At 35.9% G+C, this 18,268-nt stretch overlaps 1 protein-coding gene across 4 annotated transcripts in view; it reads right to left on the reverse strand.

The window, feature by feature from the left end:
* Positions 1-1,745: 1,745 nt before the first annotated feature.
* The window catches only part of SESTD1 (SEC14 and spectrin domain containing 1), a 64,149-nt gene continuing 47,626 nt past the window's right edge, over positions 1,746-18,268 (reverse strand). For all 4 annotated transcript variants that reach the window (XM_064515022.1, XM_064515026.1, XM_064515023.1 and 1 more), the window contains 8 exons: positions 16,869-17,063; positions 15,977-16,091; positions 14,642-14,801; positions 10,435-10,516; positions 9,990-10,112; positions 8,582-8,773; positions 6,461-6,582; positions 1,746-2,499 (listed from right to left, as the gene is read on the reverse strand). In XM_064515022.1, coding sequence (XP_064371092.1) covers positions 2,370-2,499; positions 6,461-6,582; positions 8,582-8,773; positions 9,990-10,112; positions 10,435-10,516; positions 14,642-14,801; positions 15,977-16,091; positions 16,869-17,063 — 1,119 coding nt within the window. In that variant the 3' untranslated portion in view covers positions 1,746-2,369. The remainder of the gene's footprint in view (positions 2,500-6,460; positions 6,583-8,581; positions 8,774-9,989; positions 10,113-10,434; positions 10,517-14,641; positions 14,802-15,976; positions 16,092-16,868; positions 17,064-18,268) is intronic.

The raw sequence follows: 18,268 nt of genomic DNA on the forward strand, positions 1-18,268 counted from the left end.
TCTGGTAGACTCGTGCAATATGACCTATAAATCTACAGCTGTTATCCCTTACATGGGAATTGAGTAAATCACAAATCTCATGGACGAGATCACTTTACCAACTACTTGATGATTCCCCTAAATGTAAGGAATCCCAGCGAGGAAAGGAAAGAACAGAGAGGGGTCTTGATTAAAGACAATAGGAAAAAGGTCAGAATCCACTGTGCTCTAGGAATGGCCAGCTGACAGATAAGAACAGCCTCAAAATTGGACTTCATACCTGGAGCCATAATTAACATCAGGATTATTAGGGAGAACAGTCTTCAGTTCTAAGCTGTGCGTGCAGCTGTCACATGAACAAGTTAAGAGTTCGTGATATTGCTCTGTAATCACATGTTACCGAGCCCTTAAACAAAATAAAAATAGAATTAAAAACCCCACAAGTAACCTGAGTGTTCATAACATACTATATTTTAACAGGATTTTACACTGCAGACCATTATTTATTCTAACAGGATTCTATTTCTAAACAAACACTGCAAAAGTGGAGACAGCGCTTACTAATGACTATAGTCTTGGTTTACTTCTACATTTATGCTTTGTATTAAAGGAATGACCATTAAATATGTATTTCTTTTCCTTGTTTTGGTTCTTTCTAAATAAAGTTCTCTCATTCAAACATTAACCATTCCATCAGCTGCATTCTCATATGGAACTGAGCAATCAAATGCAATTTTAAGACGTTACATATAAAAAGCCTCTTTACAAGTCAGGCCTATGAAACTTCAGCTGATTTTAAACTACACCATTAAGGTAATATCATACAATCGCATCAACTATATCAGAAAAAAATGTGATTTTCTCTTCCAAAATACCTTGAGATGTTAAAAAAAAAAAAGTTACCACTCAAGTTACATAGAAACCATTAATTTTGAGTATTTTTAATAGAGAAACTGCTGCATTTGACACATCACTTTCCTGTGCAGAAAATCTGGAAAAACTGAGACGAACTGGTAAGTATACCATTTGAATGACAGATCCACCAAAAAACCCTGAAAAGTAGTAACAGTATCTGCAAGAAGGGAGCACTATGTTTACTGGGAGCAAAATAAAGTGAGGTAGCCAAAGATACTTAGACTTACAGTTGTTTGCTTCACAGACAGTATTCTAAAATGGTCAGATGCTGTGGTAACACCATCTTCTAGTAAATAAGATACTGAATTTATCCCAATTAAATCCTTAAGAGTAAGACGTTAACTAAATTATGCACAGCTGATTTTGTTTCAATCCAATTCCCTTCTCTTAATAAATCTCACTTTATTACTAACCTCATGGTTTTAAGTTGTTTAAGAACTTCGCATTAACCATTTTTAATTAGATGAAAATCTTTATCCTCAAAGGCAATACCCAAGGGTATCACATTATTCAAGATTCTCAATTCGAAGGGAAACAAGATTTAAAAACAAAGCACAAGAGATGTGTGCCAGTCTTACCTGGAAACAAAACTGTTATTAATATAATGGTGACTTCTGCACATACTAACATACTGTTGTGTGAGGTCTGTTATCAGAAAGTCAGAAAAAAAATGGAACAGCCTCTTGCTCCCAAATAATAGTTCAAGGGCAGTTCCGTTTATAGCGACAGGGTACTAAACTGTGGTTTATAAGAAAAACAATACAGACATTGTAAATATGTTGCGAGATTGAGGGGTTTTACTACCATTTACCACAAAATGTAACATAAATGGAAAAACAAGCCAAAACAAATTTGTATCAGATTTTAAAAAGATGATTTTTATTAAGCACAAACAGCTTTTAATACATTATCAATACAAATAGGAAAACATCTGTTTAATGAATTTGATATATCAAAGATTTGATGGATAGGTTGCATACTGGCACAATAAAAATGATCATTTTTTAAAGTATTTCAAATTAAAATTATAGGGTCACCACTGTCTACACTGCAGGTACTTTGCCTACAGTCTAAAATTACTACATCACCTGGGGATGGGGGAAGCAAAGAACTACAATTTCATAAGGTGGAACTCCTAATGCTTTCATTAGCACCATTCAAAGCTTGCATCAGCTGTTTAACTAAGAAGCAGCTGACAGGTCAGGTAAAGCTTTACAGCAAATTTCAGTGCAAAGTTTACAGCTCCTTTTCATAAGATACTTAGAATCTGTGGTTTTGTAGCATGTTAAATAATTATGGCTTGACAGATGTACAGTGTTAAGATGCTGAGAACATTTACTTTGAAAAAAGATGAGACTTTTATAACGGCTGTGAAATGCATTTTAATATATTATGCCAAATTCTGTAATATGCAAACAGCATGCTGGATTACAAACTGAAGTCCTATTATGAATCGATAGACAAGGGTCAGTCTATTAGCTCTCTGGGGTAGTGGCTTCTGGTTGTCTCAGCTGTTGCTTTTTCAGGCTAACTAGCTTCATCTTTTCTCTAATGTGTTCTGCTGCAGAAGCCATATCACTTGGGCTCCCAAAGTACTGCTCCGAACTAAAAAACAAAACAAAACACACAAAAAAGTTATCAGTGAAAGGTAAGACAGTGCATGAATATACGTGCAAATGACAAAACTCTAGAAAACACAAAGCAGCTTAGAAAAAATAGGCACTTCTCATCTTGAGGTTTAAAAGCCACCTTTAAAAAGCTCTGGAAACACAACAGTGATGAAATTTTTCACATCTTGATGAAATTATTATAAATAACTGATCCTCTTACACCTAAAAGTTTTTCTGAACAGCAGGGAACTGTTCTAAAGGCTTACCTAAAGACTTCCCAGTACTATTTGTATCTCTGTTTTCTGGCTGCCTCCAAGCCAATCTGGCAGTTTTGAGTACTCTGACAATGAAGGAAATCTGTCTATACATGAATTCTGACTGAGGTTGTACAATTGCTCCATTATTGAAGGACTCTCTGTATGTGAAGCCAGCCACATGCCATCAACTTACATCATTTGTCTTTGGTTTGGGAGAAAGATACGTCTGTTAAAGTTGATTTAAGCCCATTCAAATATAACAAAGTAACTGTTAAAGTGTTAGGGAAACCACAAACCAACATGTCAGCAAAAGGAGGATTTGAACAGAATAGATGTTTCAAAAGAAGCAGAACAGGTATCAAACCTTGTTACAATACACAGAGGTTAAGAGACTTGGGAAGTGGTGGTAGGACAAAAGACCTGAGATGGAGCTGGAGGACTGAAACCTGAACAAAAAAGTAGTATTTTGTGCAGGAGGAGACTAGTTTGACTTGGGGACCTCCAGAAAGAAAATAGGCAGCATAAGTGTGTATGCGATCACAAATAAGGCCAGATATTTTTCCTGACGGAGATCAGAAGCCACAAGCAGGAAAGGGAGGGGACCTGGACTCCCCAGAAGATGCTGACCCAAGAGTGGCAAAGGGGCTGATGAAGACTAAAGAAGTATGCCTGTTGGTGTTTTCTGATGTTTTGATGTTTCCCTGTATTTCTTAAGCTACTTTTACTAATGAGCAAACCCTTTGCAAATTCTTTGTTAAATATTTCAAAAACTAGAATGCCCAAGGAGGATCAGCAGGGGATCTTGGGAGTTAGGACAGCTAAAATTCCACTTCTGAGAAGGAGGGACAGGCAGATTTCAGCTGAAGAAATTCCACACAGGCCAAAAATAACATTCAGGATTCAGTTAGGCGGCCTAAAACATAGGCATGTATACCTAGAGCTATTGTGCTTTGTGCTTGTATTGAGCATTGTGTTAGGACTCAAAACTCAGCAGTGCAGCAAGTGTCTTCTCTTACAGGGAGTTTTCCTAGGTTCCAACAGGTGCCAAGGCAAGTTCTGCGAAACACTAACGATTGGTTTTACTTTAATAGTCTATTAAAGTACATAATTTTCAGAATAAACAGCAGTTACTTTTTTTACTGTGTCACTATATGTGCAAAATCTACTATAAAAAGTTTTATATTTAAACAAACATAACACGCTTGTTAGTTCTTATAGCGTAAAATCCTCCAGCTATTTTCAAACACACTACTGAAGGGGCAGTTTTTGTTTAAATGCTACCTCTTTGATTAACAAAGTCACTAAGTAACAGCATTTTCAGTTCACTACATCTAAAAACACTATCAATGGCATCCTTGAGGCCCCTTTTACCATCCTTATCCATAAAGGTGTACCACTTACAGGGAAAAAGTACAGGCTAGGAGCTCCAATTCATACAGCTGGACAATATCAACTATATGTAATGCACTGTATATACTAATTAAATTTCATGAGATGTATTCAATCTCCCTGCTGATGCTCTTGATACTAACATATCTTGTGTTCTTGAAAAAGCAAGTTACAAAAATTTCACCAGAGGGAGGAAAATCTGTTGAGGTAGCAGTAAAACACTCAGCACACTGACAATGGCACTAGGAAACAGCAAAGCTGAGCACTGATAAAATGGTCTTCTACCTCCATAATACATTTAAAAAATTTCTTTTTATCACATGAGGAGTTGATTGCTACATGACAGATTATAATTTAAAGATATATTCAGAAAAAGAATACAGTTTACGGTTATACTATCCCTTTAAAAGGGAAACATAACAAAACTACTGCCTATCCTTAAAGAGAATGATGTTTTATTTAAAAATAGTATGAAGTAAACCCATTAAGAACACTAATAGCACTGTAAGAGAAGAGCAACTTTGTGGAGCATTACAGATGGGCCACATTCATCAGAAAAATACCATTTTAACATAGAAAAGGTTTTCTGTTCCCTGGCATGGCATATACAGTCTCATTAAAAAAAATACACTAGTCAGCAGTTATGCAAACACAGGGTAAAACTGTTTTTCAAGAGCAGAAAAGAAGACTTCTTCAATGAAAATATTTATCTACTGTATTGCAAGGTTCATAAGCAAAACTATCCAGCACAGCAGGTATGCACTGACTCAGTTTAAGAGAGCGCATGTGTTTCTGATCAACAGAAAAGCAACAGAGGGAAACAAGCTCACATAAAATATCACTGTTTAGATTGAATTTGCTTATGTTCAAAAATATGTGCATATTTCTATTTCAAAGAACACTGGAAATGGAAAATACAATTCATTTTCAGGAAATATTCACAGTGCCATTCTAAAAATTCTTTTAAGTCCAGAAATGGAAAGAATAGATAGAAGTAAGCAGCATTTTGAAGAGTGATGAGCAACAGAAGTTAACGTCTTTAATGAGCTGAAAGAATAGTCCACAGCATACAGGAAAGTCAGAGCCAAGTATGAGGTTGGTCACAGAGGACAATATTGAAGGTCAAAATAACTGGGACCTTTACTCATCAAGACAGCATCGCAAAGTTGCAACTTACTGAACAGCTGACATGATAACTGTTAGAAGAAGTCCTAGGGAAAAACTGTCAAGGGCCACTTGGGAAACATGTAAGTCAACAACTGCAGTCAGCCTTTCTAATATTTTTAATCCTTTGATTTCTGCTTTTCAACATCCTTAGCAGAAGTGAAGAACCAAACTTTGCAGCAACAGGAGCCAGACAAGCGCCTCTAAACTTTCGGCAGAAGAGCAGTCAATCAGCATACTGAATATCTCACTACTGTTTCAGTCACTAGTCTGTCTTCTTGGGTGACTCTCATTACCAAAGGAAACTATGCTGCATAAGGAACTTAATATTTTGGAAATGAGATGACAGAAAATTCATTTTCATGACCAGGAATTTTTCAGATAGATCAACTTCAGATAACCCATAAGGCCTGCTAACTCAAAATAATTTCTGTGAAATGGTATCATTTCACAGAGTTTCAATCCCTAATTCAGAGTATTGATTTCAGATCTCAGATGCTGTGGTCTGGTCCTACAAACCCAGAGCCTAGTTCCAAGACTCGGTTATATCTGCTTGAAAGATATCAACTGTGAGCTCAAGCATCCCACTGGACAAATGTATTTTACTGTACACAGAGAACAGAGTATTATCATGACTGAGATTCCAAATTCAGTTTACTTTTTGTAGTCTGAGACAGTGAACACTTTTAAATTAGTATGAATAGCTCATGAGGGGAGTGCTGTTTTATAAGTTGAATAAATCATTAAAATTTACCCTCAATGTATAGGTTCAAAACTTAAAATAGGTACATTTTGGAATATATTAATCATATAATAACATGACTCAAACCTGGTATAGGTTTTTAGGGAGAAGAGATCAGGATCAGATCATTGTTATGTTATCTTTACACACTTCACTGTTGTAAAGCTTGCATAAACTTAATAATTACCGAGACTGAAAAAGATCACAGTTGAAAAAGCAGGCACACTGTCTTTGGCAGGTTTGAAATTGGACCTGACTGCTTTCTATGAAAAGGTGGGAAAAAATCTTAATGCACTACCTTTTTAACTTCAGCAATAAGCATTCAGAATTCTTATGCATAGGAGGCTATTATGAAACTTTACCAAAAGCATATTCAGAAGGTATTACAATAACATTTTGCATACCCATCAGGATAAACTACAGGCACCGTTAATCTGTCCAACAGCGATTTCCCAACGGTTTCAATTTCATCAAATTGTTCTATTTCATTAATAGCTTCAGGCTGCTCTGGACATTCTTGCAAAATCTGTAGAACAACAAGGAAACACAGACCAAAGTAGACAAAGGACAGCATCTAGTTTTTAAAGTGCCATTAAGTGGCAGAGTGAAGATGCTCTTCCAGCATCTTCAGCACTTTGTTTACAGGAGATCAATCTTGAACAATCAAAATAGATTCATAAGGTTCAAGAATGAGATCGGTTCAGCTATTTTGAGAAGATCATTCAGCACAGCTGCTATTCTGCATTGGTGCATTTTGTATTACTGCTAAGTGGGTACAAAGAAGAAAAAAAGAATGAGGTCTTGCTAGGAGATATTCCAACAATAAATATATAATGCATGAAAAAGTAACCCGCATCATTAAACATGCAAGACAGTAATATGAAACAAAAACATGAATGATGAAGGGCCTCTTTCAAGCTATTTTGAAACTAAAAACCACATTTGGCAATGAATTCACACAGTAAATTAGGATTAAAAGATCTGAACATAAGTGTTTCTATGTTAGAGTGGGACCCAATATTAGTGCTTAATTTCATATTTTCTTCCAAATGCACTGTCTCTATTTTTTCTTTTTCCTCCTTTTTTCATTTCCCTCCTATGAAGCATGGATATTAAGATCACAAGTTTCTTCACAGTCTCACTAATTAACATACCAAAATAGCACCAGGAGAATCACACTTTTGGACAAGACAGTAGTTTATTCAAGCATCCATTTACATTTTTTTTATATATGATACCTATAAATACAGCAATTAACTACTGCAATAATGAAAGAATGCTTGTAATATGGACCGAGACAATCAAGACTTTTATTAATCACAGAATTCTAATTTAATATCAAGTAAAACTATTTTCAGCTCTTTGTGGCAGCACCGATTATATATTTCTGCTTTTATGAACCTCCAGCAACTTTTAACTCCCAGGAATTAAAAGTATCCTCCATTAACACAAACAAGAAATGAATGAAGACAAGGAGCATATTACTTTTTCATCTATGCTTTTCTTCAATGACAATTCAAATTTTTACTGTGTCCAAGGTTAGCTTTTTTTAAAATGATAATGGTGTCAGTATTGGAGACAGATGTCCTAAACTGCTTTTCTAAAGTGTATCACTTATAAACAGAGAAAGAACACTTCCTGTACCAAAAGGCCAAGTCCCCCATGAACTATATTCAAGGATGCTTCTGGAATTCAGGCATTTGAAAACTCCCAGCATTCCCCCTTAGGTAAGCTGTTGCTGAACAGCAAGCTTTCCTCACAACTTTGTTGCTGACTGCTCTTCCTCCTCTGTGGCTTCTAGCAACATCCAACTGGGTGCAGTAGCCAGGTCTTTAATTATAGGACTTTGAAAACCACACTAAGATAGGGCAGTGCTTGGAAGAAAGCATGTTCAACATCCCTCAGGACTGAATTCTAAGTGCAAAATATAAGATGCAGCAACTTGGCATGTAAGAAAATGAAATTGCTGAGAGTTTCATACACCTGCACAATTTGTGAGCAGAAGACTACATTAAAAACAGAGTGCATAAGGCAATTTATTCCTTTCAACTCTGCAAAGTTCTTAAGTAATATTGTACTTTCGTATTATACCTTGTACAAAAACACAAATCAAGAAATTTTCCTTGCTTTTAAGAATTACAGTCTAAACATGCAAAAAAAAGTTTTGTGATCAACATCACACAGAGTTCATCTTGGTATGAAGAGTTAAAAAAAAAAAAAATTCTTCCCAGTTCCAATCCAATGCCACCTGTTCAAGGCTATTCTCCTTTTTGTTATACAGGCCCTATACCAACATACCATATGCAAATAATAATTAAGTACTGAAAAAATACTTATAACAACATAATTATTAAAATCAGTAAGAATTCTAGATTCTTAAATTGTTATTCTTTCTGATTTTCAATCGTTAGAATGGTAAATAAAAAATTAATTCTAAAATATACACTGACAACTTATTATTCTTACATGATTATTATTTGCTTAAATTTTTATGATATTTTTCTTCTTAAAAACACAACACTTACCTTTTCAGCACTTGAATGAAACGCAACAGCTGTTTCCAGCCTATGTACTCTTTCTTCAGAAGTTAATGTAAACTGCTTCCACACTCTGTTCAGTCTTGGAAGTGTGTCCCCTGAGGACCTTGAAGTACATCGCAGAGACTGGCACAGCACAACTGTAGCCTGCAGTAACTGTCTCCCATAATCGTAAGTACTCTAAAATGGGGGTGAGGGGAGAGGGGGCAAAGAAAGTACATAAGAACTGCATTCAAATTAAGGGTTAATTATGATCTTAAAATGACAGCAGACAGGTCTGTCAAACCTCCTCAACTTAGATTCACAAAGTACGTTGAATGAATTTGGTCTACTAGAAAAACACTGCTGAAGCGTGAATGTGTGAATAAAATTGCGTTTACCAAACGCAATTGCTCTATTTGGTGTTACACTCTTCAAAGAGCCCCTACTGTCTAGCATTCACGCTGGCAAAAGAAGAGACCTTCTTCAAATTAGCAAACAGCTGCTTGGATCTTGCAAGGGATGCTTCATATCTACTGCCAAGATGACTGTCTCAACTTCACTGTCATCATGTTCCTGGTCACCCACCATCCAGGGCACTGTTATGACAGCATGCAATCCTCCTGCCATGGTCAATTCTAGTTCCTCCTCAACCTTACATGGTCACTATTCATCAAAGAGAAGATGTAATTTGAAAATACCACAGCTGTTAATTGGCAGCTCTGAACTAGAGGCTCCTAAATAACAGTAAGCATCTGAACAAGTACCTGAAGGTGGTCCAGCTTATACACATTCTGTTTGCATATTCAAGGTCTGCGAACTGGTGTGCAAACATGCCCCACAGCTTTAGCAAATTTCAGTATATTTTTGTACAGCAGGATTTTTTAGTTGGCTGCTACAGTCAAGGGATGTCAGTTCTGTTCTATCCCTAACTCTACTAGTACCAAGGGCTCCTTGCATGAGCAGGACAGACATACACTAATAATCAACTATCTGGACAATCAAATGAAAGCCAGGCTCTGTTTCAAAACATACAGCAGAAGACAGACTGAAATCAAGCGCCACACTCATATTTCATTATCTTGGTTGCAATCCTTCAAACATCATTAGAAAGACTGTCTGAAATATCTGTCAAGTCAGCGTCAAATTTATGTTCTTGGTTTGCATTGCCTATGCGAAGCGGACCAAACTAAAGGTGGTAGAACTGGAGAGTCACTGGTGATATGGAACTTCAAAAGTCTCATTAAGCTAATCATCAATTGCAGCAATCACAGTTTCCTTATTCAAGTAGAGAGGCAAACTATGTAGACGAGTAATAACAGCCATTCAATAATCATATATATAGGGCACAAATCCTATTTACAAGATTTTTCTGAAACTTCACAAAACTCAAATTTCTAGAAAAAAATCATTTCACCTGTGCAACATCAACAAATTTTCGATGTTTCTCCAGTAAAACTTTAGTTTCTTGAGTATCATCTCCCAAGCGGATGTGTGTCTTGAGCAGAGCATCCAACAGTTCACTTAACCATTCTACAGCCTTAAAAAGAGAAGTAAATTATACAAATGAAACACAGTTTTTATACCAAATTAAGAAATTCATCCAGAGGGGTGAACTAACTACAGTACTGGCATATACTTTTTATTTGGAAAAAATAGTTATCAATTAAACTGGTCAATCATGCATGAAATCACCAAATATATTATTTTCAGTCAATTGCTATATCCTTTTTTATTTTCACTCTACAAATTCACTTAAATAAAATTACATTTGAAAGTGACGAAAATAATGCTGTCAATCCCCACGACTTTAGTCGGTGGACTACAAAGAACAGAATGAAGTTCTGTAGCCAGTCCCATACCTGAGCAGCGTCTTCTTCACATTTAAACAACTGCACCATCTGAAGCATCTTTAGTCGACGCACGTCTACCATATCCTCACACCTTAAACAGTAGCACAGAAAGATTCACCAACACATGCATAGCAGACCAGATAGACTCCGAATCTGACAGTGACAGCATAACAAATCACATGTTTTCAGTGAGCAACATTAAGGTGCAAATGTTCATGAAAAGGTGATTAAAGTATTCCTGCGCCACTCAGCTTGTCCAAAATAGATAATATCTTGCATAATACTGAAAAACAAACATGCAATAAATACAACTGAGTGCTACAAACCACAAAAGTTACGATCCTTAAGACTCAGACATGTCTACACTATAGAAAAGAATACCTGCAAGTTATGTGGCCACGCAGCTGCACTGCAGGTTCCTTACTTTGTTGTTCTGGTAAGATTTGCAGACCACACAGAGGTTTGCATGGCTAAGACAGACTGCTGCTTCTGCTAAGTCTCTAGGTTAAAGCTAGCTTAAACCTGGCACGATTCTGACTTGTACTGTCAGCTGATGACAAAGCTTTCTTTGTGAATAAAAATGAAGACTGTTTAAAAATCATAGCATACATCTTTCCCTCTTTCTTCTTAGCTAACTACATAAAAAATTGCAACAAGTGAACCCTTATATGCAAGAATCAAAGTCTTACAGGACTAATTTTGCTGTTTTCCTTTGCTATAACCTGTCAGATTTTCTGAAACTGTACAAAATCCCCTTCTAGAAAAAAAAATAATTTCACCTGTGCAACATCAACAAGTTTTCGGTGTTTCTAATTTAACTCATACAAAAACTAATTCTAATTCTTCTATTGTGAATTAAGATCATTTTGTAATTCCTTTTCCAGTCTTTATATGGTGAGAGCTAAACTTAATACATCAGCAGAAAGGCCTTTCCACTTAAATTTCAGAGCCTACTAAGTAGGCAGCAAGATTCAGACTCCTGTTCCTTGCAACAAATGGAGTGAATGTCAACAGCAGTTAGCACAGTAAGTGTAAGGTGAAAGCAGTATGCGCGTATCTTTTCTCAAACTAGTTGGCCAATTCACATAAACACTTCCCAAGAGCAGTCTACTAGAATGCTGAGTTTTGTTAAGGGCCCTGCAGTGCTGTGATGTTTACGGGTAGGAAGCAGTTGCTCTAGTTTAAATGCAGGAAAACAGCTTTTTGGATTCCAAAAGCATAACTAAGGCAGCAAAACATCCCTAAAAATAACTACCAACATAACTCTACATGTGTGCATATATCTAAATAAATGAGAAACTTTCAATAGAACTTGAAAAAAATGAAATGTCACAAAAATTACTATTGAATGTTCTGGAAAGACAGCAGTCCTTAGGTATTTTTCAGTGAGAAAAGATAAAATCTGGCAATGTAGTCAAAATACAAGTAATAAAAGTGTTTTATCCACTTATACCTTAAAACAATTCTGTTTTCAGCCTAAATAAAGGGCCATCACACTGATTCCTTTGGAAAAATCCAGACAGCAGAAAACAATCATGTTCAGTTCCCAACAACAGATATTACTTCCATTCTTTCTCCTTGTTTTGATGGAAATAGCTCACTGCTAAAACCCCTTCTTACGTACGTGTTTAAATCAGAAACCTCCGATTTTGTGGCAAGATGTATTACATGGTTAGCCGATTTCTTTTTTTTTTTAATCTAGAATAAACTATGCAGATAAGTTTTTACAAACCTAGTGAAATTCTAACATTCCAATATCTTTTCACCACCTGAAGGATACAATGATAGTACTAAAGAAATGTACAGATTCTGTTCAGTTCTGATGATGTGAACTTCATTGGCTTCAGCCAACTATCTTCTGAATGTTACACAAAAGATCTAGTTCACAAACCGGATACAAAAGCAAGCAAAAAGTTCCAATAGTCACTACAACTAGGAGAAGCTACATGCTATTCAGGGCAACTAGATAAGATTAAGGATGCTGACAATTAATGCAGATTCAAAATGTGTCAGAGTAAGAGACAGTGAGAAAAAGGCAAGCAACTTAGAATAGTTCCTGTCATTTCAGAAACTTTGTCAAGTTAAATGGATTCATGAGGTTTGGAGAACCTTGCTGGAGAAAAGAGACTGACACAGAGAAGGGGTGGGGTAAAGAAGGTGTCCTACAACATTTTATTTAAGGCGTACGTCATCTAAATGGATGTTGTCTATATCCACTTCCTCTCTCACATGTGAACGCACAAAACTTTTCCTTCTCAGCCACGGGATTCATGAATTCCCCAGCATAACAGTAAGAATTATAAGCATGGAACATAACTGTCTTCAGAGAAAAGAGACAGCATTCAAAGATACATTTAAGCACGTAGCAGATGCTTAAGAAAGAATATCCAAACAGGGTAAGTATATAGCAGTATTTCCACAATAAAGTAAGTTTGCTTGCCTCTAGGAATTTGCAGTTCAGAGACTCTGAATCAGAAATTGCAATTGTGTTTAATGACCTTTGTTAGATTTTTCCCTCTGTAAGTTTGTCCAAACACTTTTGGAAACTAGTTAAACTTGTCATCAGCAAACCTGGGGCAAGAAGTTCCACAGCTTAACCACATGCTGTTGAAGCAGTACCAGCTCCAGCTTTCAGGGTTCCTTGTAACAATTTCGTTTGATGCCCTCAGCTTTTGTACTGGAAGAGGCAATGAGATGTCTATCCCTATCTTCTCCACAGCTCACTTGATCTTAGAGACCTTACTGCACTTTTTTCCTCTCTCTTTCAGACTGAAGAATCCTATTTAATCATTCATCACCTGAAAGCTGTTTCATACCTTTGATGATCCTTGTCTGAACGTTTTACTGACTTTTTTGATCCTCTAATTGACTTCTTACAATTCTATATCCCTTCTGAGAAGATGGACCAGAATTTGATAACATTTAAAATGCAAGCACGTTACAGATCTATGCAATGTCACAATGTTTTCCTTTGTTTTTTATTCCTCTCCTATTAATCCTTAGCTATTTGCTTCTCACACTATGACTAAGCATTAAAGAATTTTGCAAAAACTTTCCAAGTTTCATCTCTGAGAAGTGACAACTTACATTTTATTGCCCAGACAGTGACATATGGTCCTTCTGTAACAGTTTGCACTTGACCCTCTAAACATCAGCATCAATGAGGTAAATAGGATTTGGAGCACATACTTGAAACAAGACCATCTTTAAGTGCTACCATAAAACACATGGTTTCTTAGACTGAGCTATCTCAGAAACAATTTATGAGTAGCAGAATTAATTTCTAAAATGAGCAACTTAATGCTCATTAAACCTTGTTATTTCCTAACTGCATCTCTGTCTGTTTGGCCATTGCCCCCAAACTTCAAGCACTTTCTATGGAGAGTAATTTATTTTCTCAGAGGTTCCAGCAGTTACGACAAGCTACACCATTTGGTTCTTTCACACTGTGGAGGTGAAAAAAAGCAGTGCCATATCTATCCCAGTACTACTACATCTTTAAGAAAAAGGAGTCAATGAGAGGCTTAGAGGAAGAGGACGGTGACAAAAATCGATCCTTTTCTTCTTGCAAATCCAGCCTTCTCCAGCATTTTACCCTAGATCAGCTTCATCCGCCACACTATCTTTCTCCAAGACTCACAAAAAGCACATTCTGAAAGCTGAATTCTGTCCCTCTATTTTGCTGGTCAGTAGGACAGGGTATGGAGTGAGACCTGACACCAGCTTCTCCTCCTCCCCATCTTCAGGAGTGGAAACACCATGCTCAGACAAAGGCTAGAGGTTGTGAAGAGCAGAACCAAGTTGGTGCACAATTACTACAAAATTTTAGAGTTATCATCACTACTACAGTCTTAGTATGCTTTCCATCTCAATCTGCTAACATCTACAAGATGTCTCTTGCGTCTGTTCCACAACTCTTTATAGAAAACACTTCTTCCACATTTACAAGTACAGGAAAGCACTCAAATACTCCATTCAGCACTGAAAAGTAAAAAGGGCTTGAATTTAAGAATATGATGTAATAGACTGGGGGGAGGAGAGGACAGGGAGGAAGAAAAGCTTCAGTTCCATTTAACTATACTACAAATAGTGTAAATTATAACTATACTATATCCCTTAACTGAAGGTAAAACTGTCTCTTTAAAAATGTATTTAAAAGTGAGTCATCAGAAAAATCTTAATGGAAAACCTTAACAATTAGAGATGTTGTTGCTACCTTTGTTTTCTAAGTTGCATATCTTCCATCACTCCTTGGATGTGGTCCACATTTTCTTTGTTTTCAATGGTCACATCTTTTCCATAGGCCCACGATGCCTGATTAGATATCTGATCAAGAAGACTTTGACCTTTCTCACGCAAGCCTTGCAAGCCTAAGTCTAAAGCAAAAGAAAAAAAAAAAGGTATTCTTTAATAAGTTTGCTTCCCTTCCCCAAGGAGAGATATGAAATAATACAAGAGAATCTCTGAGATAAAAGGGTGGAGAGAGGAAAAGGACATTACTATCTCTGTCTTTCTCTGCCCCTTCCCTTTAATTTTTTCTTAAGCTTGAGGGAGCATTCGTCAATATTAACAAAGAGCTAAGGATACAGGCTTTGCTATTTTATGATCTAGCAGATAAAAAGAAAGGAAGAAAAGAAATAAAAGCTGACAGTCAGTGCTAACTTTTCAGCATATAAATAGCTAATTAATGTTTTTCATCCACACAGTTGCACAATACTTAAAATATTTATCACCCACTAGGCAGTTGTAGCCTAAGTGTTCTTTCATGGCAGAAGTTAGTATTTTATGATACATCTGATATGGCTGACACATTTTTCTATACTGATATGCCAACCCTTAGAATCTGCTCTTGCATCTATTATCTGGCTGGTCTACTATCTGTTCTCCTGAAGGAATATCTCGTTTATGCAGTATTATATTCCGAGCATAATTATTTCAACCATATATGTTTTATTTCACAGCCCTTTCTCCTACAGGATACACCTGACAATATAACAACCTTAAGTATTACTTTTAATAAAATATATATTCAAAACTACTGCAAAATATTCAATACAAGTATTCTAAAACTGAATAGATGATTATATTATTCACCAAGGGGTCACTGCTGGGGGAGAAAAAAAAAAGATTTAAGCATTGTATTTCCAAGGATGATTGAAGGAAAAAAAAAAAAAAAAAAAGAAAGCCAACAACCACCTACTCACACACAATAAAAAAGAAAGCCAACAACCACCTACTCACACACAATACCCAAGGTTTGTTTACATATGCAAAACATGGTGACAGTGTGTAAAAAATGCTTATATTACATATAAAACCTTTAAAAGACAACATTTCCAGAACACTTCCCCAGATTATAAGCATAAGCAAGTCAGAGATGGTTATGTGGGGCATTACTTTGCCAAGAATCACAAGAGGTGGACATTACTTTTCCCACTTTTCTTGTTCAATGACCCCCCCCAAAAAAAAAAAAACCAAAAAAACTGTTTTTCTTTCCTATGATGCATTTATTTGAATGTGTACACCTGAAATGCAGAAATCTTTTGCTTACCAACACTTTTCAATTTCTCTTCCAGTAGTTTTAAAGTTTGCTGAATTGAAGCCCCATCTGCTGGTGCCACATCTACACACAACATTCCTAATAAGCCATCCAATTGCTGAGACAACTAAAACAAAAAACAGCACAAACAATTTGGACTTTTTTTTTTTTTTTTTTTTTTAATTACCACCATTCTTTAACTAGTTCACTCTAATTGCTCTAAGAATTTAAATGGCAAAGATCATGTCCTGGTTTTATCTACTTCTTTATATAAAAAGAATATTATCAAGATTGTTCCCCCGCCCTACACCAAATCACAAGGTTATTTAAATACTGATATTTACAAAGAATATTTGAGCTTTAGAGGCTTGGCTTTGCATTATTCTGTCTAAATGTTTGGGAATCTCTCATTTTCAAATTTCTCTTTGCACCTATAGCAACTGGAAAGTCAAGACGAAACAAACGGCCCATCTGCTTATATGATTCCAAGTGCAAACACCCCTAGAAGAAAAAAAAAGCCTAACAATCCCAAATTCTTTAGACGAGTACAAGAACGAACACCAGTATTAAAAAAAGCTATGAAGAGTATATCATCTTGTGGTGCAGTCAGTGCATATGCTTCTAATAAAAAAGGAGAACAGAAGAAAGCAAATTTTTTCTAGTAAACTTTTCTGTTCAAATACTATTGAAATGTAAGAGATATTACAATGCATTTCCCACTTACAAAAGGAAAAATCCAGCCTCACAGAGTTTCAATCATGGTAAATGAAGACTTTCTGTATTTCTCAAGTGACATTATAATTTTTTTCCAGATAAATCTTTTCCAGTATATTGAATACTTTTAATACTAAGGCAATAATATATGAACAGGTAAGCTTAGAAAAAGTTAGAAAGAAAAGCTTACATCTTGGGCAACACTGTGGAACTCAAGTGCTGCTTGTAACAGGTTCTGTCTGAATTCCAGCTGACTGGCCTGCCGGTAACACACATCGCTCAGCTGCTGCTGCAACGCTTTCAGTTCTACCAGGTCCTCCTCATCACCTGCATTTAGAAGAGCTGCAATCTGCTGATTAAGCTCAACATAAACAGCAAACCACTCCTAAAAACACAAGAAAATTAAGCTTTAAAATATTATCAAACATAATTTTATTTTTCCTACAGTGGCACGCACCTAACTGCAGGCTAACAGACTAAAAAAGGAACCTGTTACAGCTTACACTGTAATTATGAAATCTCGCACAGGAGGAAGGAACTTTCCTCATTTCAGAATGACAAAACATGCTTAGAACATTTCAGGTAATATACTGGTATTAAGAAAACAGTGCAGAAAGACTGGAAGACCACAGACCATAAAAACAGCATGGCTACCGGCTAACAGCACAAACTCCCATTAAAACTATTCTATTTAACCAAGAGAAGAATTCCATCATTTAAAAAAAGAAAAAACTGATATTTACATGTCGATAGTGCTCTCCTGAAACAAAAGACAAGACCTTTTGCCAAATGATAAGCACTTACAAAGAGCTATTCATAAGACTGCTCAGTGTTGTTCTCAGTAAGGCAAATGAAACCAGCAGTAAATTTCTTAAGTATTTGGAAAAAAAAAAAAAAAAAAGCACTACTGTCAAAGTGAAAGTAACACTTCTGTTCTGAATAAAACAGAGCATCCATATATGGAAACTTATTTTTAAGATGACCCTTGTTTCTTATTTAAGGAAAACTTTATACTACTCATTTCAAAATATGTAATTTCATTTTCAAATATCTTGATTACTGAAAACAAACATCGGCGTTTATTAATGTTGTCATGGTGGTGTATTTGCAAAAGAAAATAGTTTGAATATTTAATACTTCTGAGAGATAAAAAACTACTTGATACTTCAAGATCAAATTCACACCCTGCATGACTTATAAGCCTGTAAAGCAAAACACATCTGCTCAACAGCTTTCATTTCGGCCTACATTCAAGTGACCTTCAAATGCCCTACATGTTTCTAATGCAACTGAATACCACCATCTATTGGCCATAAATATCTGATTTAATTAGCACTCTTGTCACTCTCCAATTAGTATTTTGCAATTTTTTTTAATTACGCCTTAAGCTTTTGCATCATATTTATTTTTATTTCCAAAGCATGCAAAATGTAGGGCACAAATATGCATAATCTGAAGTTTTTCCTGTTTACCCAAAACCTTTTCTACTACCTGCTCACAGAAGAAATTGAGTATGAAAAGATGGGGGGTTCATAAAAAAGTTAGATTAGCAGTCAGCCAAAAATTTAAGAGCACAATAAATCTCTCATC

Source organism: Dromaius novaehollandiae, chromosome 7 (genome assembly GCF_036370855.1).
Source record: "Dromaius novaehollandiae isolate bDroNov1 chromosome 7, bDroNov1.hap1, whole genome shotgun sequence".
Lineage (NCBI taxonomy): Eukaryota > Metazoa > Chordata > Aves > Casuariiformes > Dromaiidae > Dromaius > Dromaius novaehollandiae.